This window comes from Myxine glutinosa, chromosome 7 (assembly GCF_964187855.1).
Source record: "Myxine glutinosa chromosome 7, kmMyxGlut1.1, whole genome shotgun sequence".
NCBI classification, from domain to species: Eukaryota; Metazoa; Chordata; class Myxini; order Myxiniformes; family Myxinidae; genus Myxine; species Myxine glutinosa.
In genome coordinates, this window is record NC_136267.1 from 62,779,622 (window position 1) to 62,807,356 (window position 27,735).

The window sequence follows — 27,735 nt, forward strand, 5'->3', positions numbered from 1 at the left end:
TGACATCATCATTAACATATTTTATTCCCCATGGAGAGTTCTTTCCAATGAGCCATGTGTTACATATTTATGTGAATGTATGTGAATTACCATTCAGGTCTTTGCTTATCCGTGTGTAGTATATTAAGTTGTTGTAGTTGTAGTTGTTGTGTAGTTGTTGTGGTTGGAGGGTCAGGAGCCCTTCTGAAACAGTGGCCGGAAACGGAAGTGACCGGAAACGGAAGAGGAAAAGACACGAGGAAAAAAGGACGAGTATTCTTCTTCCTCGCCCCGCACCGACGAAAGGGGGGATTGATTGAGCCGTGTGGAAAAGCGGCGTTCCCGAGCCTGTCTGGCGAGAGGAGTTACCGGGACGGATACCTGCCCGGTGGACGTCAACCTGTCGGGTGGCCGTGCACCGACCCAGCGTTTGGCGCCGTTCGTGACACCGTCTAAAAAGATGCGTACGGGTCGCCCGTTGGGGCCTAACACGCCTGGCAAGCGGCGTGGGGCTTTTGGCTTGCTTTCCCGTACCCGCTTCGCGTGGCCACGAGGGGCTGTAGCCGGGGTGCCTGGTACGATACCTGCCCGGTGGAAAAACGTCCACCCGGGGTTCGTTCAACCGCCCGAGTGCGGCGACGCCGACCATCATCTTGGTCAGGAGGGGCCCAGAGACATTGTGCGGGACCGAGACCAAAAGGGGGTAGTGAGTACTCACCGGGACACACATATATAAGATGGCCATCTTACTCATAGGGAATTGATTGTGAATGGGGAATTGTTGATGGTTGTGTATGGTTGATTGCTCGGGGAAAATCTCCGTGGTTGTGTCATTGAAATTGTATGGTATTATTACCATTGAAATATATCCTGGAACGTCCGTTGTCTCTTGGGTGAAATTCATATGGATTGCGTGGCGAAAGCGCATATATAATACAGCTTTCTGGCGAAGTTCCTCTCACGGTCCGGGGGTCACCGAGACCAGGTATTCACCGAGGGGACCACGTAACAGAATTGGGGGCTCGTCCAAATTACGATTTGCGGTTTCGCAATTGGGTCTACGTCCGGGATCTAAAATTGTATAACATAATAAAATAATAATATTTTATTAATTAAAATTTATTAATTAATTATTAATAGGTAAAAAAATTTTTTGAGAAATTGGGGTAAAGTCTTGGGTGAAGGTTAACAGGTGTTAACGATAGACACCATGGCGTTTGTGGCACAGAACTTTGGGGTAACCCCGAGTGAGGCACAGTTCCGAGCGTTGCTAAAGTCGGACCTCTTGAAATTGGCCAAACATTTTAACTTGGAGGTCCGAACTAATTTGAGGAAGGCAGAGTTGCAGGCCACGGTGATACAATCTATGGTGGGATTAGGAACATGGGACGAGTTAGCCTGGGAGTGGCTACCAGAAGAACCAGAAGATGTTGAGCTCCGGAAACTGGAGTTGCAATTACGGAGCCAGGAACGGATTAAAGAAGAAGAAAGGAAAGCAGAAAAGGAAAGAGCAGAAGAAGAAAGGAAAGCAGAAGAGAGGAGAGAAGAGAAGCAAGCAGAGGAAAGGAGAGTGGAACGAGAACTCCAGGAGAGGTTAAAAGAAGAAGAAAGGAAAGCAGAAGCGAGGAGAGAAGAGAAACAAGCAGAGGAAAGGAGAGTGGAACGAGACCTCCAGGAAAGGTTAAAAGAAGAAGAAAGGAAAGCAGAAAAGGAAAGAGCAGAAGAAGAAAGGAAAGCAGAAGCGAGGAGAGAAGAGAAACAAGCAGAGGAAAGGAGAGTGGAACGAGAACTCCAGGAAAGGTTAGCAGAAGAAGAAAGGAAAGCAGAAAAGGAAAGAGCAGAAGAAGAAAGGAAAGCAGAAGCGAGGAGAGAAGAGAAACAAGCAGAGGAAAGGAGAGTGGAACGAGAACTCCAGGAAAGGTTAGAAGGGAGAAAAGCAGAGGAGAGGAGAGCTGCAAGGGACCTCGAAGCAGAGGAGAGAAAAGCGGAAAGGGAATTAAAGGAACGTGACATGGAGCTTCAGCAAGAAATCAAATTCAAGGAGCTGGAGTTAATGAGAGAACGGGGAGAGGCACCACCCTCGCTGACGGGGTCGACACCTAACCAGAGAACCTGGGATGTGGGCAGACATGTGAGGCTGGTTCCACCGTTCAGTGAAAAGGAAGTCGCGAAATTTTTTCCACACTTTGAGAAAGTGGCTCGACAATTAAACTGGCCGGAGGAGGCCTGGACCATACTCGTGCAAAGTGTGCTGGTGGGGAAAGCTCAGGAAATTTATTCGGCGCTACCAATGGACCAATGTGCAGATTATGAGGTACTGAAGACGCACATCCTCAAAGCCTATGAGTTGGTTCCGGAAGCTTACAGGAAAAAATTCAGGAATGCCAGGAAGAGGGAGAGTGAGACCCATGTGGAGTTTGCCAGAGTGAAAGAAAACATGTTTGATCGGTGGTGTGAGTCAAAAGGAGTCGGGAAAGACTTCGAAACATTGCGGGACTTGATCCTGGTGGAGGAATTCCAGCAGTGTGTCCACGAGGACATCAAAGTGTACCTGCAGGAAAAGAAGGTACCAAAGTTGTGGGACGCAGCCACCATGGCAGATGATTATGCCTTAACCCACCGAATAGGGGTCCACGAACCTAACTCCTCGCCTAGATCTCCGCAGGGGAGGTGGGGAACAGCAGGTGCGGAGAACGACAATACATGGCGGCGGCCTCGAGAGGATTATGGGGACAACGCGGATACCCCACCTGTTCGAAGTCAGAGGGCTGCGGGCCCAAGACAAACTTATTTTTCAGGGGGCCCGAGGCAGACCACGAGTTTTTCCTCCGGGCCTACTTGCGCGTTTTGCAAGAAACCTGGACACTTGATGTCCAGTTGTTACCTCATGAAAAGGGACAACCCAGAGCGGAGTCCGACTATTACAACTCCGAATGCGATGGCTAGCGTAAGAAATCGCCATCAAAAGGGTTACCAACCATTTATTTCAGAGGGGTTTGTGTCACTGGATGGAGCCTCGACTAACCGGAGACCGGTTAGGATATTGAGGGACACAGGGGCCCACCAATCTTTAATGCTTGAAGGCATTTTGCCATGGTCCGAGGAGACGGCAACGGGGGATAGTGTTCGTTTACAGGGGATCGGAGGCGGTGTTAGTGCTCCCCTTCATGTCCTCCATTTGGAGTCCGATTTGGTGTCAGGACCGGTCACCGTCGGTTTACAAGCCACGCTTCCTGTAGAGGGTGTATCTGTGGTTATCGGGAATGATTTGGCCGGGGGTCAAGTTTATGGTAACCTGAGGGTTGGTAAAGAGCCCAGCAGGGAAAATAACACCACACCAGCTCGGGATGGCGACAAAAGTGCCAAGTTATTTGTAGGGGGACTGAACTTCAAAACAGAGGAAGAAGTTCTGACCTCTGTCTTCAACAGATATGGGCCGCTGGTGGAAGTGCGGGTGGTAAGAGACTGGGAAACGCAACAGTCAAGAGGGTTCGGCTTTGTCACGTTTGCCAGCACAAAAGACGCCAGAGAGGCAGAGAAGAATTGGAATGGCAAGGATTTGGAGGGTCGGACGATAACAGTAGGGAAGGCATTTCGTAGGCGTCGAGAGGTCTACAGGAGAGGACAACTGGGCGGTAGTTTTGGTGGTGGCCGCAATCAATATTATTATGGAGGCTCCCTGAGTTACGGCAGCTCCCGAAGGAAGGATTGTCAAAGTAGTGGCCGAGAAGGAGACCGCTATTCATGGGACTACAGGGACAAGCGGTCCCACCATAATTATTAGGGAAGTTCTGAGAAGTTGAAGCACTGAATGCGGCGGAGCCGCCGAGCCAAGATTCCTACACGGATTAACCGTGAACGCCGTTCCTAAAGGCGTCCATGTAGTGAACTTTCATGCACGGACTAACCGTGAACTCCCGTTCCTCAAGGCGCCCCTGTAGAGAACTTTCCTGCACGGACTAACCGTGAACTTCACGTTCCTAAAGGCATCCATGTAGTGAATACTCGGCTTGGCCTCCCAGAAAAAGTGCTATCGAGTTGCTTAACTTTGGATCTTTGATCAACCCCTTAACCTTCATTCACAAGAAACTGACGGTCAAAGTCAGAGGGTCATGAGATGGAGTTTGATTTAGCAGGGACAATGTCGTTGCTGGTGCTTAGTCCAGAGGGACTAATCTGGAGGGGTTGTGGGGAAATTTTGGTTGCTTTATTTTTAAGTGATAACTGTGCCCGGGGGGAACTGATAATGTGGGGGGGTTGAGTTATCTGGTTTGTTTCTCCAAATTGGCCGGCAAAGAAAGTTTTCGCTGGGTTCAAACTTTCTTTCTTGAAGGGGGGGAGTGTTACATATTTATGTGAATGTATGTGAATTACCATTCAGGTCTTTGCTTATCCGTGTGTAGTATATTAAGTTGTTGTAGTTGTAGTTGTTGTGTAGTTGTTGTGGTTGGAGGGTCAGGAGCCCTTCTGAAACAGTGGCCGGAAACGGAAGTGACCGGAAACGGAAGAGGAAAAGACACGAGGAAAAAAGGACGAGTATTCTTCTTCCTCGCCCCGCACCGACGAAAGGGGGGATTGATTGAGCCGTGTGGAAAAGCGGCGTTCCCGAGCCTGTCTGGCGAGAGGAGTTACCGGGACGGATACCTGCCCGGTGGACGTCAACTTGTCGGGTGGCCGTGCACCGACCCAGCGTTTGGCGCCGTTCGTGACACCGTCTAAAAAGACGCGTACGGGTCGCCCGTTGGGGCCTAACACGCCTGGCAAGCGGCGTGGGGCTTTTGGCTTGCTTTCCCGTACCCGCTTCGCGTGGCCACGAGGGGCTGTAGCCGGGGTGCCTGGTACGATACCTGCCCGGTGGAAAAACGTCCACCCGGGGTTCGTTCAACCGCCCGAGTGCGGCGACGCCGACCATCATCTTGGTCAGGAGGGGCCCAGAGACATTGTGCGGGACCGAGACCAAAAGGGGGTAGTGAGTACTCACCGGGACACACATATATAAGATGGCCATCTTACTCATAGGGAATTGATTGTGAATGGGGAATTGTTGATGGTTGTGTATGGTTGATTGCTCGGGGAAAATCTCCGTGGTTGTGTCATTGAAATTGTATGGTATCATTACCATTGAAATATATCCTGGAACGTCCGTTGTCTCTTGGGTGAAATTCATATGGATTGCGTGGCGAAAGCGCATATATAATACAGCTTTCTGGCGAAGTTCCTCTCACGGTCCGGGGGTCACCGAGACCAGGTATTCACCGAGGGGACCACGTAACACATGTTTCAATTTTTTCTATTCAGCACCTTCGGAGATATGGAGGTGCAAAGTTTTTCGGATTTTCCAAGATGGCGGCAGAACCACGTGACTGATGACGTCATCATTAACATATCTTATTCCCCCTGGAGAGTTCTTTCCAATGAGCCATGTCTCAATTTTCTCTATTCAGCACTTTCGGAGATATGGAGGTGAATTTTTTTTCCGTTTTTCCAAGATGGCGGGCGCACCACGTGACCGATGACGTCATCATTAACATGTTTTATTCCCCATGGAGAGTTCTTTACAATGAGCCATGTCTCAATTTTTTCTGTTCAGTACTTTTGGAGATATAGTGGAGCAAAGTTTTGCCGTTTTTCCAAGATGGCGGCCGACCACGTGACATATGACGTCATCATTAACATATTTTATTCCCCATGGAGAGTTCTTTACAATGAGCCATGTCTCAATTTTTTCTGTTCAGCACTTTTGGAGATATAGTGGTGCAAAGTTTTGCCGTTTTTCCAAGATGGCGGCCGACCACGTGACTGATGACGTCATCATTAACACATTTTATTCCCCATGGAGAGTTCTTTACAATGAGCCATGTCTCAATTTTTTCTGTTCAGCACTTTTGGAGATATAGTGGCGCAACGTTTTTCGGTTTTTCCAAGATGGCGGCCGAACCACGTGACCTATGACGTCATCATTAACAGGTTTTATTCCCCATGGAGAGTTCTTTACAGTGAGCCATGTCTCAATTTTTTCTATTCAGTACTTTCGGAGATATAGCGGTGCAAAGTTTTTCGGTTTTTCCAAGATGGCGGCCGAACCACGTGACCGATGACGTCATCAATTGGGCACAGTCTATTCCAGGGCAAGATGAATATGTGTGCAATGTTTGGCGATTCTCCGTGCAACGGTGTAGACGCAGTGCTACAGACAGACAGACAGACAGACAAACAGACAGACAGACAAACAGACAGACAGACAAACGAACAGATCAACATACTTGCCGGAATCTTTTCCGGCAAGTAATGAAAAATCGGTCAGACCGAGGACTTGCCGGAATTTACTTTTTTAACGGCCATTTTGGACAAATATGGCGGCCGAACCACGTGACCGATGACGTCATCATTAACATATTTTATTCCGCATGGAGAGTTATTTACAATGAGCCATGTCTCAATTTTTTGTGTTCAGCACTTTTGGAGATATGGAGGTGCTAAGTTTTTCGGTTTTTCCAAGATGGCGGCCGAACCACGTGACCTATGGCGTCATCATTAACATATTTTATTCCCTATGGAGAGTTCTTTACAATGAGCCATGTCTCTATTTTTTCTGTTCAGCACTTTCGGAGATATAGAGGTGCAAAGTTTTTCGGTTTTTCCAAGATGGTGGCCGAACCAGGTGACCGATGACGTCATCAATTGGGCACAGTCTATTCCAGGGAAAGACAAATACGTGTGCAAAGTTTGGCGATTCTACGTGCAACGGTGTAGACGTAGTGCTGCAAACAGGCAGCCAAACAGACAAATAGACAGACAGACAGACAGACAGACAAATGGACAGATCAACATACTTGCCGGAATCTTTTCCGGCAAGTAACAAACAAACAAGAAGACATCATGCGGAGCACGATACTTGCAAAATAAGCCCCCCCCCCCTTCCCACCCCAAGAAAAAAAAATTCCATTGATACAGCAAATTGTCCATTTCATCAAGATTAAAATTGACAATCTTGATCAAAGCTCGGATCAATAGGAAGAAAAGTGACGATTTTTCAGATGAAAAATGATGATTTTGGAAGGTTGACCTTGAGTTGACCTTTGACCTTTTGACCTCAAAAATAGTTAGTTTCCCTATTTAGTGACTCAATGTGCAAATGCTGTTCAATTTTCAAGTCAATCGGATTAAAATTGAAGATTTTTGAAACTTGGCCTATGTTGACCTTTTGGCCTATGTTGACCTTTTGGCCTATGTTGACGTCAAAAATACTTGGTGGTTGAATTCAGTGACCAGATATGCAAGTCCTCTTCAAATTTCAAGTCAATTGGATGAAAATTGAGGAATTTAGATATTTGGCCGATGTTGACCATTTGGCTTATGTTGACCTCAAAAATACTTGGTGGTTGAATTCAGGGACCAGCTATGCAAGTCCTCTTCAAATTTAAAGTCAATTGGATGAAAATTGAGGATTTTAGAAATTTGGCCGATGTTGACCTTTTGGCCTATGTTGACCTCAAAAATACTTGGTGGTTGAATTTATTGACCAGATATGCAAGTCCTCTTCAAATTTCAAATCAATCGGATGAAAATTGAGGATTTTAGAAATTTAGCAAAGTTGGTGACCTTTGGCTATGATGACCTTTTGACCTATTGACCCCAAAAACAATAGGCTTCTTGCTTTTGACCAACTCTACCATTTGGTGAAGTTTCGTGAAGATCGGTTGAAAATTGTGACCTGTAGGCCGGTGACAGACAGACAGAAAGACAGACAGACAGACAGACAGAAAGACAGACAAACAGACAAACAGACAAACAGACAGAACCACAAACACAACCGACCAATATACTTGAAAAATCTTCGATTTTGCAAGTAACAAGAAAACAAACAAACAAGAAAACAAACAACCGGAGTGAAAACTGAGTACTCCCTTTCAGCGTGTGTCATTTCAGGGCTGCCTTCGGTGCCCGGCAATGACGTTATGCAGCGCCTGGAGTTGGCATAGTAAAGGAGCAGTGCACAACAACCGGAGTGACAAGCGTTACGCCGAGGTCCCCTGTCGGTGAAGTGATTTGACAAAGTGGAATACGCAAGGCGGCCATCTTGGATTTTGACGTGGCGACCCAATTTTCAATAGCGTTCTCCCTTATGCGTAGATACACCCACACACCAGATTAGAAGTTAGTAGTTCGTTTATTTTTCAAGATATTCCGCTCACAAGGTTCAGACATACATGGCGGTGGCCATCTTGGATTTTACGTGGGTTGCACCCACACACCAAATTAGAATTCGGTCCTTCGCTTACGCACGCACGCACACACGTACGCACGCACGGACGGAGGGGAAAACCACAGTCCCCCTTTCGCTCGGCGGTGCGACGGGGGACAAAAACTGAGTACTCCCTTTGAGCGTGCGTCATTACCGGGCACCAAAGGGGGCCGGCACTATCGTTATGCAGCGCCTGGAGATGGCATAGGAAAGGAGCGGTGTACAACAAGAAAACAAGAAAAAGAGCAGAGATTGCAAACCCTCGCCAGGATGTATTTTCAGTTGTTTTTAAGGCTTTTGTGTTAAAACAAATATGACGGCCGAACCACGTCACCAATGACGTCTTCATTATTTTTTTTCGAAACTAATTTATTCTTAGATTATGCTCAATAAATTTAATCTTGATTGGATGAAGTTTTGTACTTGTCGAATTATGACGTCATAATGGAGGCACCTATGACATCATCATTAACATGTTTTATTCCCCATGGGGAGTTCTTTACAATGAGCCATGTCTCAATTTTTTCTGTTCAGCGCTTTCCGAGATGTATGTGGATGGACAAAAGGACCACCGAGGCACTCGGAAACATGGTGGTGGGATGATGAAGTTGGAAAGAAGAATGACGAGAAGAGGAAGAAGTTCAAGGAGTGGCAGAAGGCGAAGGGTATGGGGGCAGAAAAGGCAGAGCATGAAAGTGATAAGGTAGCCAAGAAGGCTGCAAAGAAAGAGGTAGCAAAGGCGCAGGAGGCATGTAGGAAAATGTTCGGAGAACGCTTGGATTTGGAAGAGGGTCAGAGAGCGGTATTCAGGATTGCAAAGCAGATAGCGAAAGAGAGGTGTGATGTGATGGGGGTGAGTTGCTTGAAGGATGAAGTGGAACAAATCGTTGTGGACCCAGATGGAATTAAAGGAAGATGGAAGAGATATACGGAAATACTGTTGAATGCAGAGAATGAATGGGATGGCAACATAGAGAGTAACCCAGTTTTAGGACCGGCAGAGAAGATAACCGAGAAGGAAGTTGAGGAAGCGATAAAAGCAATGAAGAGTAGAAAAGCGGGAGGGCCGACGGGAGTTGTGGGAGATATGTTGAAGGCAGCGGGAAATTGGGATGTGAAGAGAATGACAGAGATCTGCAATCTGGTGGTGAAAGAAGGCCGCATTCCAGTGGATTTGGAACTGAGTACCCTCGTCCCTCTATACAAGGGGAAAGGTGACCCTCTGGACTGTGGCTCGTATCGAGCGATAAAGTTATTGGAGCATGGAATGAAGGTATTGGAAAGGGTGTTGGAGAGGAGGACGAGGAAGAAAGTGAAGATCGACGAAATGCAGTTTGGATTTATGCCAGGAAGAGGAACGACAGACGTGCTTTTTATTGTGAGGCAGTTGCAGGAGAAGTACATGGAGAAGAGGAAGAAGTTGTTTCTTGGGTTTGTTGATCTGGAGAAAGCGTTCGATAGGGTTCCACGTGAAGTAGTGACATGGGCATTGAGGAAGTTAGGAGTGGACGAATGGTTGATCAGAGTAGTGATGGCAATGTACAAAAGAGCGCGCACAACTGGAAGGACGAAGGACGGGAACAGTGGTGAGTTTGAGGTGAAGGTGGGAGTGCATCAGGGGTCAGTACTCAGTCCACTACTATTTGTAGCTGTGATGGATGTGCTGGCTCGGAACGTAACGGAGGGTTTACCGTGGGAGTTGTATGCAGATGATCTGGTGTTGATTGCAGAAAGTATGGATGGACTGAAGGAGAAGATGAACAAGTGGAAGGAATGTATGGAGACAAAAGGTCTGAAGGTGAATAGAGGAAAGACGAAGGTGATGGCAAGTGGTAAAGCATGCGGTGAGGTGGAAAGAACTGGGAAGTGGCCGTGTGCTGTGTGCAGGAAGGGTGTCGGAGTGAATTCCATTCAATGTACATTGTGCGCTGAGTGGGTTCATCAAAAATGTAGCGGTTTGAGAGGGTCATTAACCAGTGTGGCAGCTACATTCAAGTGTAAGGTGTGCACAGAGGGAGCTGCAGATGGAGCAAATGTTGAGTTGGATCTTGGAGACGGCGTGAAGCTGGAAGGCGTGAAAACATTTTGTTACCTCGGAGACATGCTGAATGGAGAAGGTGGATCAGACTCGGCAACAGTTGCTGGAGTGAGATGTGCATGGAAGAAGTTTCGGGAACTGAGTGGTGTGCTGACGAGGAGGGGAGTGTCGTTGAAGCTGAAGGGAAAGGTGTCTGCTGCATGTGTGAGAAGTGTTATGATTTATGGGAGCGAGACATGGGTAATGAACGTAGAGCAGCAACGAAGGCTGGAAAGGGTGGAAATGCAAATGGTTTGGTGGATGTGTGGAGTATCTTGAGAGAGAGGAAGACAAATGATGAATTGGGAAAGATGATGGGAATAGAGCCTGATGGATGCTGTGAAGAGAAACAGTTTGAGATGGTTTGGTCATGTGTTGAGGAAGGATGAAAGTGACTGGTTGAGAAGAGTGATGGAAATGAATGTAGAAGGCCTTAAAATGCCTGAGGCTAACCACCGCAAGGCCGGAAGGCTAACCCCTGCTCTAGCGGGGAAAATGGCCTTAAAACGATCATTCATTCATTCATTCATTGAAGGCCTCAAAATGCCTGTTTGTTGTAGTGCTTTCCGAGATATAGAGGTGCAATTTTTTTCGATTTTTCCAAGATGGCGGCCGAACCACGTGACCATGACGTCATAATTAACATTAAAAAAATTTATCCAGGTCGAGTTGCACCTATGGTGAAAATTTCCTGTCAATGGCCCAACAGTTGCAGAAAATATCATATTTATTCTGTGCGGACAAACAAACAAGAAACCGGAGTGAAAACCGAGTACTCCCTTTCAACGCGCGTCATTGCCGCGTCCCCTTCGGTGCCCGGCAATGACGTCATGCGGCGCCTGGATATGGCATAGGAAATGATTGCACCATAGGAAATGGTGTACAAAAATGAAGATTTTAGGCACCTTTGATTTTTTGACCTTAAAAGCCATGGGCTTCAATGACCCAATATGCAGCAAACCCTGCTCAAATTTCAAGTCAATCGGCTGAAAATTGATGATTTTATGCAACCTTGACATTTTGATCGAAAAAAAAACCAAACAAACAAAAAAAAACATTCAGCTTCTAGATTTTGATTGGTGAACGAAAACGCAAAATCTTAAAATTTCAGGTCTATTGGATGAAAACTGCCGATTTTACGTGACGTTGACTTTTTCATCAATTAATTCAAGTTCTCCATATTTTCATAATAAAGCTTTGTTGAAAATTTGATGACAAAAACTCAAACGGTAAAAAATTACGGGACACACACACACACACACACACACACACACACACACACACACACACACACACACACACACACACACACACACACACACACACACACATACGCAAAACCCCATGTCCCGCTACGCGGGGGACGGGCTGAGACAAAAAGGAGTAAAACATGTTGAGTGGTCACAAGTCTTCAGTGTGGTTCTTGAAATAAGTTAGGTTAGGTTTGGTTAGGTGTGTGTGCATGTGTTATGCATGATTTATTTGTTTATTTGTCCTCCATCTCTCTTTTCTTTCCTTCTTGTATTTTGTCCATGGAGGGATGAATATGAATGAATGAATGATCGTTTTAAGGCCATTTTCCATTTAAGGATTCCATTAATTCCATGAAAGGAATTTCCATTTTCCATTCCATCCATTTCCATTTTAAGGCCATTTTTTCTAGGGTTCACCTGACTGCGTCTGGATGGGTTTGACGGTAGAGGTGTAGCAGTTGAAGCACGAATCCTATCCACGTTCGTGATAACTCCATCTTTGTCTTTTTGCATTCCTCCTGATTCTCCAGTGCTGCATTTGGTCAGTTATTTAATGAGTTACAAATTTTGATTGAAGGCTGAAGATGTTGGTTTTGACCATTTGACCCCATAATGCTCCACACAGAATATAAAATGAAAGATGGCTCAAATTTAAGAATGACCACTATAATAAGGAAAGTTTCTGACAAGTTCCATGAACATCTTACCTGATTGGTTTTGGAAGTTTATAATGTCACCCGTCTGATGGACAATTTGCCGTGGCATAGGTTCCTGTTAAATGCTGTACTGTGGGTTTTGGCCTTTTCTCAATTGCAATTGTGGCTTTTTTATTACACAAAAAGGCAACGCAAAATTGCCCCCTTTATGTCTTCTCCCAATAGTTATAAATTGGTGGATTCAAATTCCCGGTCTCCTCAAATGTCATTTTAGAATTATATGGTATTCATAGAATACTTACCCTGCGCAGTCAACTTGGTGCGAGCCAACTCTTCTGTTTTTGAACGGTTTAAAAAAAAACTTTGATCCGATATGGCTGCCAGACCACGTGAGCGATTACATCATAAATTTATATTGTCTAATAGAATTGTTGCATAAATCACGCTTCGGAGATATAGAGGTGCGAAGTTTTTCCAAGGCGGCTCCTGTACCACGTGACCGATGACGTCATAATTATCGTTACAAAATTCCACAGGAGGCGGCGCTCCTATTGTTAAAATTTCGTGTCCGTCGGACTAACAGTTGCAGAGGAATTTTTTTCATACTTTTTCATACATTTTTTACTTTTTTCAGTTACTTTTTACTTTTTTACTTCAGTATGAAAAATCCAAGATGGCGGCTGTACCACGTGACCTATGGTGTCATCATTATGAATAAAAAAATTCTCCAGGCGGAGGTGCTCCTATGGTAAAATTTCGTGTTAATCGGACCAACGGTTGCCAAGAAAATGAATTTTAAAGATGCAGACACGCCGCACGTACGCACGGACCCGAATGCTTAACCCTGCTTTTCACTTCGCGAGTGCAGGGCAACTACCACCACCATCCTCGTCAGAACATGCACAGCACCTTACGCATATCTACTTTTACATCAAAATCCTTAATTAAATTTATAGGAATCAGTAAATAAATAAAGAAATAAATAAATGGCTCTGTGTTATGCAAGTCTGGTGTTGGCTTAACGGTGAAAGTGGCTGGCTTAAGATCTTAGGGTCTTGAGTTTGAGCCCCTGTCATGCCGTAGGAATAACACCAGGTGGGTTGACTCAGCTTGTCATCCTTCCGAGGTCAGCAAAATGAGTACCAGCTAACTGAGTAATAACAAATAAGCCATTTGAGTATCTTGTGTCAGAGTGCCGACCCATCCAGAATTGGACTCCTTAGCCAATGAAACTGCCTTAGCAGCTCCTATGCGCCTCACGGAATGAAAGGAATGGTTATTCAGTGGCATGTGGGACACCCAGTGCATCATTCTAATATGATTACTCGTCTCGTTTCCAAGGTCACCTTGGAAAACTTGCCACAACTTTTATAAACTTAAGCAATGTATAAAATGATTTGCTTTACTACAACTATGATCAAGCCTACTATTCCAGAAAATGTTGATGGATTGATTCCAGAAAAGTGTTTTTGTTCTTTTTTGCCAATCATCACAATCAATTTGAAAAGCATTCCTTTTTTGACATTCTACATTAACGGATGCATGGTCCTCAACCCCACTATGCTTCTCGGGTTTCTTCCTCATCACCCATATAATGTGTGAATTGAAGAGCATCGACACAAGCAAACCTACATCGTTATACAGTAATTCAGTGCCTTTGCAAATGTATGGAAGATGAGCATTTTAACAAAATAAAGGCAACATTCGGTTTTATAAGTCTTATTATTCTAAATGATGAAAATGTTGTGTAATCAGTCAATAATTAACATTCAGTAGAAATTTAAGTGAAATAAAAGCAATGCGAGAACAGGAGGCATTAAAAGAAGGAGAGTGAGAGTGAGAGTGAGAGTGAGAGTGAGAGTGGGAGAGAGAGAGAGAGAGAGAGAGAGAGAGAGATTATAGCACCTGAAGGTTTGTGTGCCGTCACTTCTTTGCAGCATCTCAGAAAGTTGCTGCAGCTCGTTGCGATAGACAAAAACCCGACGAAACACAGAGAAGCACGACAGCTCTAAGTCACAGGCATCTCCACGTAGTCTGTGCACGGGGCAGAGTACTGTCTTGTCTTTGAAGAAAGTGCATCGTGCACGTAAAGCACAGGAAAAGTGGAAAGTGTTCATACAGCGGAGGCGATTGCAGCTTGTTGTAGCGCCTGGATGCTGGCACACCAGGCAACGTGTAATGAGGCCACGGCTTGCAGCTATGTCGACGTTCATGAGTGCACCAGCCTGCGTCTCGTACACTTCTGATGACCAAAGGGCACAATTCAAATGAACCCACATATCAAGGTCGAGGTTGAGCAAGCGGGCTGGCCCATCTGTGCTTCCGTCCCCACGCTCCTGACACAAACAGCAACGACGTTTGTCGCAAGGCATTGCCTCCGGTTTGAGAGAAGTACCCAGCTTCCTCATGAGTTCCTCCATCTCATCTTCCGATGAAGGCCGGAACCCACCAGTAGTGAGTGGCGGTATTGTCTTGATGTCCCATCGGCGCCAGCGCAGTCCCTTCCACCGCTTCCCAAGTGAATCTCCAATGTCGACCCCACATTCATTCTCAACCTTTGGCTCTATAGAACTGAGCTTCACCTTATGAGAAAGCTTAGGCACTTCACTCTTTACTTCTGCTTCCATAATGGAAGTGGGTGAGGGAGATGGTAGTGAATGAGGCATCTGTGGTGAGGGAAGATGCGGTGCCAAACCCAACTGCCGCTTCTCTATTCCGGGGCTCCGGGATGATTTGAAAAGACCTGGAGAACCAGATCTGTAGTGGTGAAGGACGTTTGTAGCCGTATCTGCCATGCCTCCACCCCTTGCTTGCTCTCCTCCTGCTGTGCTTCCCTGCTGAACAACAACACAAGCCATGGTGTGCAATGTAACAAGTGGCTAAACTGTGCTATTACCCAATAAAGTATCATAATACAGACACAGGAGGCAAAGCAGCAAAGCAACAAAAAGGCAGCGTAAACCCACCTTGGCTTGCAAGACCAGTGCATACTGCATGAAGCAAGCATTGCTGCAAAAGACAACCTCAGACTCAGGACTCTCTGAGCCATCAGCAGAGTCCTGCACACAGACAAGCACGCCAGACGGCTGGGTGTTATAGGCTAGAGCAGGTTACCATGTAGTAAGCTGTCAAGGATGCAGCAAAACACACCAGTAAGTGACTAGAGCGCAAGCTGCCACACAAACAACAAATTAATTTGAAGCTAATAAGATTAGAATAGCTAAGTGTGTAGTATTTCCTGAAAACTATGGACTCAGATAAGACGTAAAATTTGAAACAATGACTTTTCTACATATGTGGCCAAAATTGACCATTTTGTTCCAAAAAACTCAAAATTACAAAATTTACTCTCTGCTCACCTTCACTCCTTCACTCCTCTTTTCTCCCGCCTCTGCAGCAAACTCCCTCACTCTCTTCAATCCCACTCTCCCTCCAGGTCTTTAAAACAGCTGTTCACCACCATCTCTTATCTTCCCCCATCCAAAACCTTGATCTTTTCTAGCCCCGTTAATTCACCCCAGAGCCACTTTTTTGAAATTCCGACTTCTGTCCTGGAAGTCCTAGCAGTGTCCATGTGTTTTATACCTCTCCCACCCCCCCCCTCCCCTTCCCATGCCTCCTCCCCCCAAGCCCTCTCCCTCCCATAGATCTCCCGATGTCCCTGTTCTCTACTGTTGTATTTGTGTGCTTCGCCCTCTCTCCCCATCTTATCTCCCGCTCCCTTTATTGTGTCTTATGTGTCAGTTTGGTTTTTTTTGTCATTAATGTTAGGTCTTTCATGAGCCTCGATGTTGTATACAAAAAAAACAAAGCCCAAAAAAAGCTGTTTTTGAAAAAACTCCAAAATAATTTTAGTACCAATTTGTGAAGTCAGCCATTCTCCATAAGAACCTTTAACAAAATATGCCAAATGAGGTTTTGAGCAATTTCCATTCGTCTGCGTGGTTGACCAACTAACAAGAAACACAACAAACTGAAAAGACAATGCTATTTGCTATCAGGGGGTGAAAAGACATGCGGATTGCTCTGCGTTTCAGACCAAAGTGAAATGTCAATTCACTATTAAGATATAGTAAACACACTGAAGGATAACAAAGTATGCTGCAAATAATTAAATCATCTTTCTTTTTGTGGAAAATTTATCATATAAATAATTTGAAATGTAACTATTGCAAAGGGTGCAAGGACAACACGATCATCAGAAAATGATCTTTTCTACCCCCGCTAATTTCACCCCAAATCCACTTTTTTGAGGTGCCGACTTCTTTCCTGGAAGTCCTTGGTGTCCTTGCGTTTTATACCTATCCTGCCTCCCCCCAGGCCCTCTCCCTCCCTCACATCTCCCAATGTCCCTGCTCTCAAATGTTGTGTTTGTGTGCTTCCTCCCCTTCTCTCCCCATCTTGTCGAGTGCTCCCATTTTTATATACTTATTTGCTTGTTTGTTTGATTTGTTTGTTTGATAAATGTGAGCTCTTTCACGAGCCTCGACTCTGTATACAACAAAAAAAACAAAAAAAACTAAGTGTTATGTTAACCTGTCCCGCTCAGGACACTTTGACTCTCACTGAAAGCGTGGCAGCAAATTGCTGCGACACAGCAAAGCAGCACAGGTTGATGTGTGAAGAGCTGCAGAATCACAGCACCTGTCTGTGTCCTGGAAGGTCTTTGCCTGCCTTGCGGACCCCAGCTCCCATCACAGAGACGTCACAATGTCGGCACCACTCAGGACGGGTGGCGCACCGCTGGTCAGTATGTGCTGGTCCTACATCACAACGATTCGATACTGCAAATAAGTTGCAATTCAACAGTAATAAACAAATTAAGATTTTGCATCTGTGATACAAGTTATAAGTTAATATATTAGGTGTACCGGAAAATAATTAAGCTGTGTATTCCTCCTTGGCAAACGACATTACTTTCCAGTTTCTGGTGCACCTAATATGACACTTTATCCAGTGAAATCATCCACTTTGACTGCGACGAAGTCGACCTGGAGAAGGTTAGGCTTTTAAACTTTCAGACGAACCACTGGTAGTGAATGATAAAATACTGGAGGGAATCCTTGAAAACACTGCCAACCAAAACTCATGGTTATATGTATTGACATGCACATAATAACATGTGAAATGCACATAAAAATTATCAACCACAAAAAATAACTGACAATAACCAGCTGAGGAAGCAACAGGAAAGGATCAATGATGTACTTACCCATAAGACAATTGTGGCAATACCTTTTAAGTTAAAGGATTTTTTATTTTGCCTTTGAAGGACTTAAAAAATAAATAAAAGGAAATTGTGACTGCTCTGGTTCAATGGCAAATCTCATCAAGTGTACGCAAGAAAAGAAAGGACTCCACACAACAATCATAAAGAGCAATAAATGAGCGGTGGTGGAGAAGATGACGCTGATGGTCTCGCAGACATTTTTGCAGACACGGCGTGTCTCCTCAAAATCCACCATCCATCTCTACGTGCAAATTGTTCTGAATATTTTAGAGACCTATGATTTATAATAAGAAACTACCAAAATGTATTCGAAACAGAGAGCGAACTTGTCATATATCGGCTTGTGGCCGATGTGGCTGAACAGAGCAGTTCCAAGGGAATTTTGAACAGAAACATGTCTTTGAATGAAAATCTCTGACTGCAAAAGGTGAGTTTGCATAAGAAAATGGCAAAGCATGAAAGGAAACAACTTCCTACCACAGAGTATATACACTTTCAACAAACTTGCTCATTCATGGGTCAAATCAGTGGCAGGATATTTCAAATGTCTCCAAGAGATGCGTGTGAAATATGCTTCCTAAAATTGTTTAACAGGATGCAGTAGTTTTTGGGTGCTCGCAAAGCAGAACAATGCAGTGTGGGATGCAGTTGTGGTTGTGCCACGCACCACGGCAAGTCGACAAAGAGGGCAGCAAGGAGAAGTGGTCGAGCATGGTGTGTGCAGCAGGAGAGTCTCGCACCTCATAGCTCTTGGGCACCGTGACTCCCAGCAGTTCCGCCACGGCTGTCACTACTCCAGAAATGTTCTGGCATGGACACATGGGGGCTCAGGTCAGGTGAGCCCAAGGCCGTGTGAGGTATGAAGTCATGAACATTTCGTAGTTGATACTTTAGCCCCAACAGGTCAATACTCTATCACAGGATGCTGCTTAAGCGTCTTTCAACAAAAGCTACAAGGGGCTTTCAACTCTTTTGACATAGTACAGCCACTCAAGGCACTGAAAGGGGTTAATATTTGACAAGATCCTTTGCTTCCCCTCATTTCACCCCCACCCCCCAATTAAATTAAATCGTTAACTTGATGGATCAATTTAATCTAGTGTTAGTGTAGCAGAGGCTTGATGAGCTGAATGGCCACCTCCTGTGTCAAATTTCCTTGTTATTCTTTATTTATTTTCTTGCCAAGAACACAAGACCCTCAAAAAGGACCTTAATGTAGACATGCCCTGCTTACTTGGGGAAAAAAATCCCCCAACTACAAATGTTACAAATTTCTAGAGCAACAACAGCAAGCCCTAATTTTGAGACAGAAGCAACATTTTAACGTCTATGAGAAATTCAGTCAAAAAGTGAAAAGTAAAGTTGAAATGAAATTGCGGCACACCTCTGCAGCACTAGCAGATAAGGTGAGTGTTATGCTGGTCTGGTTGAGCCGCTGCGCATTTCTTGGTATTGGCGGACCACAAAGTCTGCCTGGGTCTTTGAGCGGTACTACTGGCAGGGATGAAAGCCTTCCACCCAGTGATTCAACTGTCAGAATGGAAAGAATGCAGATGAGTATTGAAGGTCAAAAGTATGACAAATGACAGTGGTATGTGAATTGGGAGGTTGGTAGGGACAAATGGTATTAAAAAAGCAATTACAAAGATGTGTGGGTAAAGTTACGGAAAAGCCAAACTTTGAACGAATTATTATGACTCGGACAGAACCTCTGAACCCGACATGTGCACTTTGAAAAATGCCATTCATATTGACTTTCACGGAGGATTCATATAAAGAAGTGAGGTCTGGATCAACATAGTATTTGTTAATACCATAGATACCTGTGTTTGTAGCACTGGGTAGGATGGGAATTACAGGCGAGAGACAAGGCTCAGGTGGGATCTCTCCGAGGTCCGGGAAGCGTGAGGGCTCCTCAGGCCCGAGGACACTTTCAGGGGATGAAGCTGGAACCACGCTGTCTGGTGAGTCTCGCTCATCCCGGCTTTCTGAGCACAGCCTGCGAAGGACATTTGAATACAAATTTTTGAGATAAAAGTGCTGGCCAAAACTTAGTGGACCCAGCACTGGCTCATTAAAAAAAAAGAAGCTTATTGGACTGTGGTGGTAAAACAGTGTTTGTGTACAAAGTCAAGGCTTGTGGAGGAGCTAGAACATAGAATGGATCAGGATGTAACAGAACCAAAGGAATAGTAGAAAGAGAGAGGGAGAGGGAGAGGGCGGTGGGGGTGGGAGGAGGGACACCAAAAGCAGTGTTGAGTGACAGAACAGAGATAAAGAATGTGGGGAAGAAATAGGGGAAGGGGAGCATGTACAGGTGGAGAGGATGGATACAGAAGCAAAATATCAGGAAGAAAAACTGGGAATTTGGAATGAAGTGGGCATGGGAAAGGGTGACTATAGGGAATAGAAAATATCATTACTTTAGATGAGGGATAATCTGAGATGGTGGTGAACAGCTTCCATGAAGACCTGAAGGGAAGAATGAGATTGAAGAGAATGTGGAAGTTGGTTCCACAGGTGGGAAAAAAGAATGAATGAGCGGAGGTGAGCAGTGATCCTGGATTTTGGAAGTTTCAACAGAAGGAGGTTGCTGGTGGACTGCATGCACCCAGCAGAAACCTGGGGTTGGTTTCTCTCTGAGCAAAAAGTTTCATCCTGGCTCCATTCCAAACAAAACATGCCAAACATGTGGATGCTGACATTCAGAAAGTGACCGTCTTGGACTTTCTATAACAACATAAGCATTTCATTTATTAGCTTTCCCAGGTAATTGTAGAAGTGTGTGTGTGTGTGTGTGTGTGTGTGTGTGTGTGTGTGTGTGTGTGTGTGTGTGTGTGTTTGTGTGTACACATGTGTGTTAGGCCACATGGTGTTTCATCTTCGGATTGCATAATCCTCCTTTAAAGTGGACTTGCAGCCTGAGTTCACTGCAATAACTTTTCATTTTCTCTCTCTTTTCACGAAAGAGTATAATTTTATATTTAGCCCCCATTTGACTTTTTACCTATTGAATTCAAAATAACATCAGTTCATCTTTTATACGACAGTCCATACTTGTGCCAAGTTTGGTTGAAATCGCTTCAGTGGTTGACAAGTTATTGTGGTAACAATATACCGATAAGGGATGGATGCACAGAAGGACGTATGGACAACCTGAATGACAACCACAAAACATGCCTGTGGCCTTCGGCTGTAGAAGTATAAAAAAAGTGAAAAACTTCGTACAAACAAAAATGAAGAGAGCATCAGCAAGAGCCTTATAGGAAGATGGCTGGTGAGTTACAAGCGGCTTCATGTCGAGTAGGTAAAAATTGACAACACCTATATATTACTGCACACATTGTTCCAAAACCAAACAGAACAATTCGTCGAGTAAGGGTATTTAAAAAAACAAACCATGTTTGTGCATGTAAATTGCACTCTTTTTGATTGTTTAGGCAAATTTGTATTTGCTGAGTTGTATTTTCAGATGCCATGTCTTTTTCTTTGCACTGCACTTTGCAATAACAAGGTGTCTGTTACAAACACCGATGTCCCGATAAAGCTGCAATATAAATATCTCCATATGTGCGTTTTAGAAGGTGGAATGGACCCCTCCCAGGTCTCGAAGTATCCACCTCTGTGTGTGTGTATGTATGTATGTATGTATGTATGTATGTATGTATGTATGTATGTATATATATATATATATATATATACACATACATATAATCGGGAGTTTAAATCAGACGCGGACGTAGCTTCAGGACGGTCGATCTTTAATTTTCGACAAGCTTTCGACCAACAAAGGTCTTCTTCTTAGTCTTCAGAAACAACAGGCATGTATATCAGACAAGTATGTATAGTGATATGTGTGTAAGATGTGTGATATGTGTAGAAAATGCATACAAAAGGAAGAGCCACGCTAAAGCTCACTCACCGTCCCCAAGTTCAGCGGAAGTGAAGCACAGCTTAAAGTTACCGTTCGCGTTACAGTTGGTGCACGTGCATATACAACTATAGAGATACATACATACATAAACACACAAGCATATATTCATATACCATTTATATTCATATAATATATTTATATATTTATTTATATATTTATATAAATGACATATAAAGGTAGAATGAATGAATGAGTGAATGAGTGAATGAATGGGTTACGGTTAATGATTTGATTGGGTTGATGTAGGAACATTCTTTAATCATCAAAATTTATGCCATGAGGGATTTTTGTCCGAAGTTTATGTATCCAAAAGGACTCACGTTTCAGAATCGTGGTGTGTGATCGATTTGTGATTGATTCAATGGCAGAGATCTGAATGACATTTATAGTGATCTGGTTGATTAAAGTGTATCGTGTAAGGTAGAGATTTGCCCTGACTGGTGTGGAAGTTATTGATTTCTGACCGGGTGTTACTAAATCGTGTGTAGAGTGTATTCTCAGTTTTTCCAACATATTGTTTGGTGCACTTTTGGCAAGTGATTAGGTATATGACCCATGTAGATTTGCAGTTCATATAGGAGGTGATGGGGAATTTTTGTCCAGTGCTTGGACTACAAAATTTGTTTCCTTCTCGTAAATGCTTGTGAATAATACATTTATTTGCTGTGCATTCATAGAAGCCAGGGATCCTAGTTTGTTTGTTGTGGGGCTGTGGGTGCTTTGCTTTTACCAAGAGGTCCGTGAGTGTCCGACCACGTCGAAATGATGTTAGTGGAGGTTGAGGAAATGTGGTGCCGAGTGTTTCTGATTGATGGAGGAGAGGAAGGGCCTTATTCATAATACTTGGCAATTGGGATGAGGTAGGAGAATAGGTGGTTACTAGTGGGACACGGTTAGTTGCAGGTTTGGGTTTGTAAGTCAGAAGGTCTGCTCTCGGTATGCGTTTTGCTCGGTTTATTGCTTCTTTCACAGAGTGAGGGTCATAGTTTCTTGCAATGAAGTGTGTTTCTAATTGGCAGAGAGAAGTTTCTTCTGCCATTTTTGTTGAGCAAATGCGTCTTACTCCGAGTCCTTGACTGTATGGTATGCTTGCAATTGTATGTTTAGGATGAGATGAAGAAGGGAGAAGGTAAGAGTGAGTGTCTGTTGGTTTGGTGTATAGTTCTGTTTCGAGTCTGTTATTTTGAAGTGTGAGTGATGTGTCGAGAAAGTGAACTTCGGACTGTGAGCTGTCGAATGTAAACTTGATGGTCGGATGAATCAAATTTAATTCATTTTGGAATTGTGCGAGACTACGGGGGGGATTTTGACCAGATGAACTGGATGTCATCAATATAACGTACCCAGGATTTTTCCAGGATGCCGTGATGAGGTTGTGCATAGATCTTGGCCTCTATCATTCCCATGAAGATGTTAGCGTACGATGGTGCAACAGGGGTACCCATAGCGGTACCTTGAGTTTGAATGTAATGTCGTCCGTTGAATTGGAAATTATTCAGTTTGAGTGTCAGTTCTAATAGGCGCATAAGGTCCTGAGTAGGTGGTATTGGGACTTGTCGTGTATCTAGTGCTTTGCGGCATGCAGACAGGCCTTCTGAATGTGGAATATTAGTGTAGAGGGATGTAACATCTGCTGTGACTAAAATGGTTTGGGAGTTGAAAGGTGAGTATATTCTGTTCAATCCTTGGATGTGGGTCAGAAAACTAGTCGTGTCCTTGAGGTATGAAGAGAGACTCATCACGAGAGGACGTAAATGACAGTCAACAAATTTTGATATTAGAACAGTTTGACATGTGCAGCCAGATACGATTGGTCTACCTGGATTGTTTACCTTGTGCATTTTAGGAAGAAAATAAAGGCTAGGGCAATGAGGATCTTTCGGAACCAAGCGAGATTTGATGGTTTTATCCACCCGAATAGAATCTACTACCCTTTTAACCTCTTCAAGATGTAAAAGGGTAGGGTCGGATGGGAGCTCTTTGTAAGTATCACTATGGAGTTGACAATTACCTTCTGCAACGTAATCGATAGTCGACATAATGACAATGGCAGTACCTTTATCTGCTGGCTTTATGACTATATTTTCATTATTTTGGAGATTGTGAAGTGCTTGTCGCTCTGCCTTTGTAAGATTGTCCTTATGTCTGGAACAATTATATTTTTGTGCCACCTTTTCAATTTCATTGCTCACTTGTTCCATATAGACATGTAGATATGGATTGTCAACACGTGGTGTCCAAGTGCTTTTTGGTTTAGGTAAAGTGAGTTGTGGTGTATTAGTATCGGTGTATGTGATTGTATGCGTGTTTGTTGGTGTTGTTTGTTGTGGTGTTGATGGTGCTGGGTGTACTTTAGCAAAGTGTGCCTTTAATGTCATTCGCCGACAGAAATCTTTTAAATCCTCTTTCAATTGTAATTGGTCTATTTGTGGAGTGATTGGGCAAAATTTTAAACCCTTAGAGAACAGGTTTATTTCCGCCTCACTGAGGGAATGATTGGAAAGATTGATGATCCCTAGTTTAGGTAGATCTACAAGTTTGGTTGTAGTAGAAGTTCTATTGTTGTTTGTTTGACTATTTTCAACCTCAGCTGTGTTTATTTCCATGGAGGAACGGTTCGGTATGTAATGATGTCTGCGGTTTGTGTATTATTTTTTACGATAATGTCGATTTTTGTGTTTATGCTTAAGTGGGTCAGAAGTGGTTTGAGAAGTGATTGGAAGTGGTTGGAGTGGTTGGAGATGGAGTGGTTGGAGAAGTGGTTGTAGTGGTTGGTCAGAAGTGGTTGGAGTGAAGTGGTTGAAGTGGTTGGGAGTGGTGGTTGGAGTTACCTGGTTATTGTTTACAATGGGTGTATTATCTTGAGATGGTTTTATATGGTTGCATAACATTTCATCACGTTTAAGTTTCCTTTCCTTAACTTTAATAATGTAGTGTTTAGCAGCCATAAGCTTATCATTGAATGAGCACATTATGTGGTGGTATTGTCCAGGATTCACATTCTTCTACATCTTCTCCTTCTTTTGGCTGATGTTCTCATTCAATTTGATTAATTTTATGTTTACTTGTGTTATTACAATCTCCAGTAGTTGTTGAGCAGTGTTCCATAACATATACTGGATACAGTATATATATATATATATATATATATATATATATATATATATATATATATATATATATATATATATATATATATATATATATATTTATTTATATGCAGTCACGTGAAAAAGTAAGTACACCCCATGTAAAGTTTTGACTTTTTCAACATATTTCAACATACAGCTATTTGATCTTCATTTCAACAATATTGACAGATAAAGGTGATATAATATAACAAATATCATGAAACACTTACATTTTGTAGTCCATTGTATAATTTAAATAAACATAAATGCAAATTTTGCATGTGGAAAAAGTAAGTACACCCTTGGCTCTAATAGGTGGTATTGCCTCCTTTGGCAGAAACAACCTCATGTAGGCGTTTCTTATAACTGTCTACCAGTCTCTGACATCGACTGGGAGAAATTTTTGCCCACTCCTCCAGGCAGAATTATTTCAGCTGTGCGATGTTTGAGGGGTTTCTTGCATGCACAGCTCGTTTCAAATCCCCCCACAACATCTCAATGGGATTTAGATCCAGGCTTTGACTTGGCCATTCCAGCCTGGTGTTGGCTTAACGGTTAGGGTGCCGGCTTGGGATCCTAGGATCCTGGGTTCGAATCCCGGTCGATCGCTGAATTAACGCCAGGGGGGTTGACTCAGCCTGTCATCCTTCCGAGGTCGGCAAATTGAGTACCAGCTTGCTGGGATGAATGATCCCGATGTGCACCCCGGTTTAGAATAGGTACACCCTATCCCTGCGCATCGTAAGAGCATGACCAAGGGTTGGCGTCAGGAAGGGCATCCGGCCATAAAAACATTGCCTCAAAACAGGGAACCATGATTGTCATGGGGCCCGCAAGGCTAACCCCCGCTCTAGCGGGGAAAATGGCCTTAAAACGATCATTCATTCATTCACACGGAAACTGCGTTCAGGAATATATACAGAAAATAATACAAGGGTTTATTGAAACGAAACGCAGGGACAGGAAAACGTGATATTAACTAATAAGAAGGCTAAATTGGGACGTCCCCACACGACAGATATCAGAAACGAGACACAGGAATATGAATTAAAGGAAAAGAACACGTTGTGTAAAATGTAATGGGGATTGGCCTTATCTGTCCCTCTTCTTGTCTTGGAATCGTCCACCACGCGGCTCCAAGCTCCGCTCATGCTCGCGCGCCACCAGGCCTTGCTCCAAATTCCAAAGCACCCACGAGGTCCCACAGCAGGGAAAGCACCACGCGTCCAATGCAGGCTAGCGGCTCCAAGCGAGGTCGATCTTCACACACGATCGGCCTGCCACATCCCAGTCAGCTCTCCCGAAGCAAACGTGCAAGAAGCAAGCGAACTCCACTCGGGCTATCACTCAACTCAACTCGGGCTGCGCAAGACGAAGAAGAGACCAAAGGGCTAGCTGCGCAAACAAGAGCACGAACCGCAAGAGATGCAAGAGCCGCTAGAAACTGCCAGAGCTGCGTAGGACGAAGAAGAGACCGGGGTGAAATGGCGTTCGGCGCTCCCTTAAATAACCTTTTCGGTGACGTCAACCTTGGCGTGCTACCAACCAGTGACTTCCACCGAACCTTCCAGCTTCGCGCCTCTCGCACTCGTTGGCTGGAGGTTCGCGCCCAGCGCGCCGACCAATCACAGGACCGTAGCGTGGTGACAGCATGTAGCGTGGTGATAGCTCGTAGGAGCAGCTGGTGATAGCGCGTGGCACTCAATGTGGTTAGGCCTGTCGGAGGTGTAATTGGTGGCGGCCATCATCGGCGGTGCCCCGGCCTGGTTTCCTTGCCTGTTCGTCTTTCAAAGTCACTGTCAGGGAAGGGAGTCATTTAATGTTGCACTAAGGAGATCCTAACTAAGTGTCTACAGGTGTGCATTGCCATACGGGACAAAGGTTTGGCTGACCAGGTGAGACATACAGGGGCTTTATTCTTAAATCGCGATGCTACTTATCACTCGAACATCCTGGTATGCTCACAACTATACTCTTACCCGACAAAACGCCTACACATGAAACTTATTACAAGGTAGATTCCTTACCGCGACAGACGAAGCACGTTACCTACACAGATCTATCTGGCTCTACATATCACTACCCTACCGACATAACACAGCCCCCCCCCCCCCCCCCCCCCCCGGAACCGTAGTTCCTGCTAGGTTCACTGCAGGCGCTACAATTCCAGTCTTAACACTTACTGTCACACACTTAATTAACCTATGAAATAAATCAAGAGGGCTGTGGGAAGTGTCAGACTTCCTACCTGTGCTTCTTAACATGCTAAACCCCTTAACAGTCATGCAAACAAATATGTACATTTTCTTCCTTGATCCTGTGGAGGGAGGAAACAACAACACACCAAAATCTACTTCACCACAACACTTACCCTTAACTTGCAAAAAATTCCAAAACTCTAAACATTTGTACAACCACAGTCTACAGACCACGTCCCCCGGTGGATGCCACGAGACACAACCTTACCTGCGGGGCCATCCCAATGCGCCCATAAATTTCCACAGGCCCTGTCCAGGTGTTACAGGTGAGTGACATGGCTCGGTGGATTTCGCCTACATTCATTCAACACAAACCCCTGAACCACGCATACTCATTCCAAAAATCATTACGACACCAAATCATTTCAAGCACTTATTTCACCCCCCTGCAGGACCATGGCATTGGTGTCATATACATGTGGTGTGCATTTAATTCCTCACTAGGCAGCGGGGAGGTACCGCACAACAAGATGGTGGGGGCGCTTCAGGCTGTGGTGCCCGCAGTCCCAAAACAATTCAACCGACTTCCAAGTTCATTGCCCCCCCCCTCCCCCCCTTTACCTCTTGGCCCCGTGACAGCCCAACAGCCCCTTTCCGCCGTTACCTCGCCGGTGAGGGTCTCCACACCAGGCTCCTCCGTGGCCTCCTGCTTCCGCGCAGCTACACGGGTCACCGGGGATCTCTGTTACCCCACAGCGCCCAACCAGACCCTCCACCGACAAGCTCCAATTTCCAGATACCACTGGCTGCCAGGGGTTATTGCCACAGAGGGGGGCCGCAGGCATCGCTCCTCAGAGCTTGATCCGTACCTGCGGACACACACACCTTCCCCACCCACAAGACCCCAAAACACAATTCCTCCCCCCGCTGCCATTCAATTCTTACACAACTCAGCACAATTCCAAAGATGGTGTAAAATATGTTACAAAAGCTTGGCCATGGCCTGCCATTGTGAAATCCCCTATTCACATT

The 27,735-nt window shown here is 44.7% G+C and overlaps 1 protein-coding gene across 3 annotated transcripts in view; it reads right to left on the reverse strand.

Annotated features, from left to right (window-relative positions):
* The window catches only part of LOC137431293 (histone-lysine N-methyltransferase 2C), a 303,001-nt gene that overhangs the window by 17,942 nt on the left and 257,324 nt on the right, over positions 1-27,735 (reverse strand). For all 3 annotated transcript variants that reach the window (XM_078781817.1, XM_078781819.1, XM_078781818.1), the window contains exons 45-50: positions 19,264-19,439; positions 18,825-18,970; positions 18,108-18,246; positions 16,855-16,994; positions 15,177-15,269; positions 14,116-15,047 (exon numbers count right to left, since the gene is read on the reverse strand). In XM_078781817.1, coding sequence (XP_078637943.1) covers positions 14,116-15,047; positions 15,177-15,269; positions 16,855-16,994; positions 18,108-18,246; positions 18,825-18,970; positions 19,264-19,439 — 1,626 coding nt within the window. The remainder of the gene's footprint in view (positions 1-14,115; positions 15,048-15,176; positions 15,270-16,854; positions 16,995-18,107; positions 18,247-18,824; positions 18,971-19,263; positions 19,440-27,735) is intronic.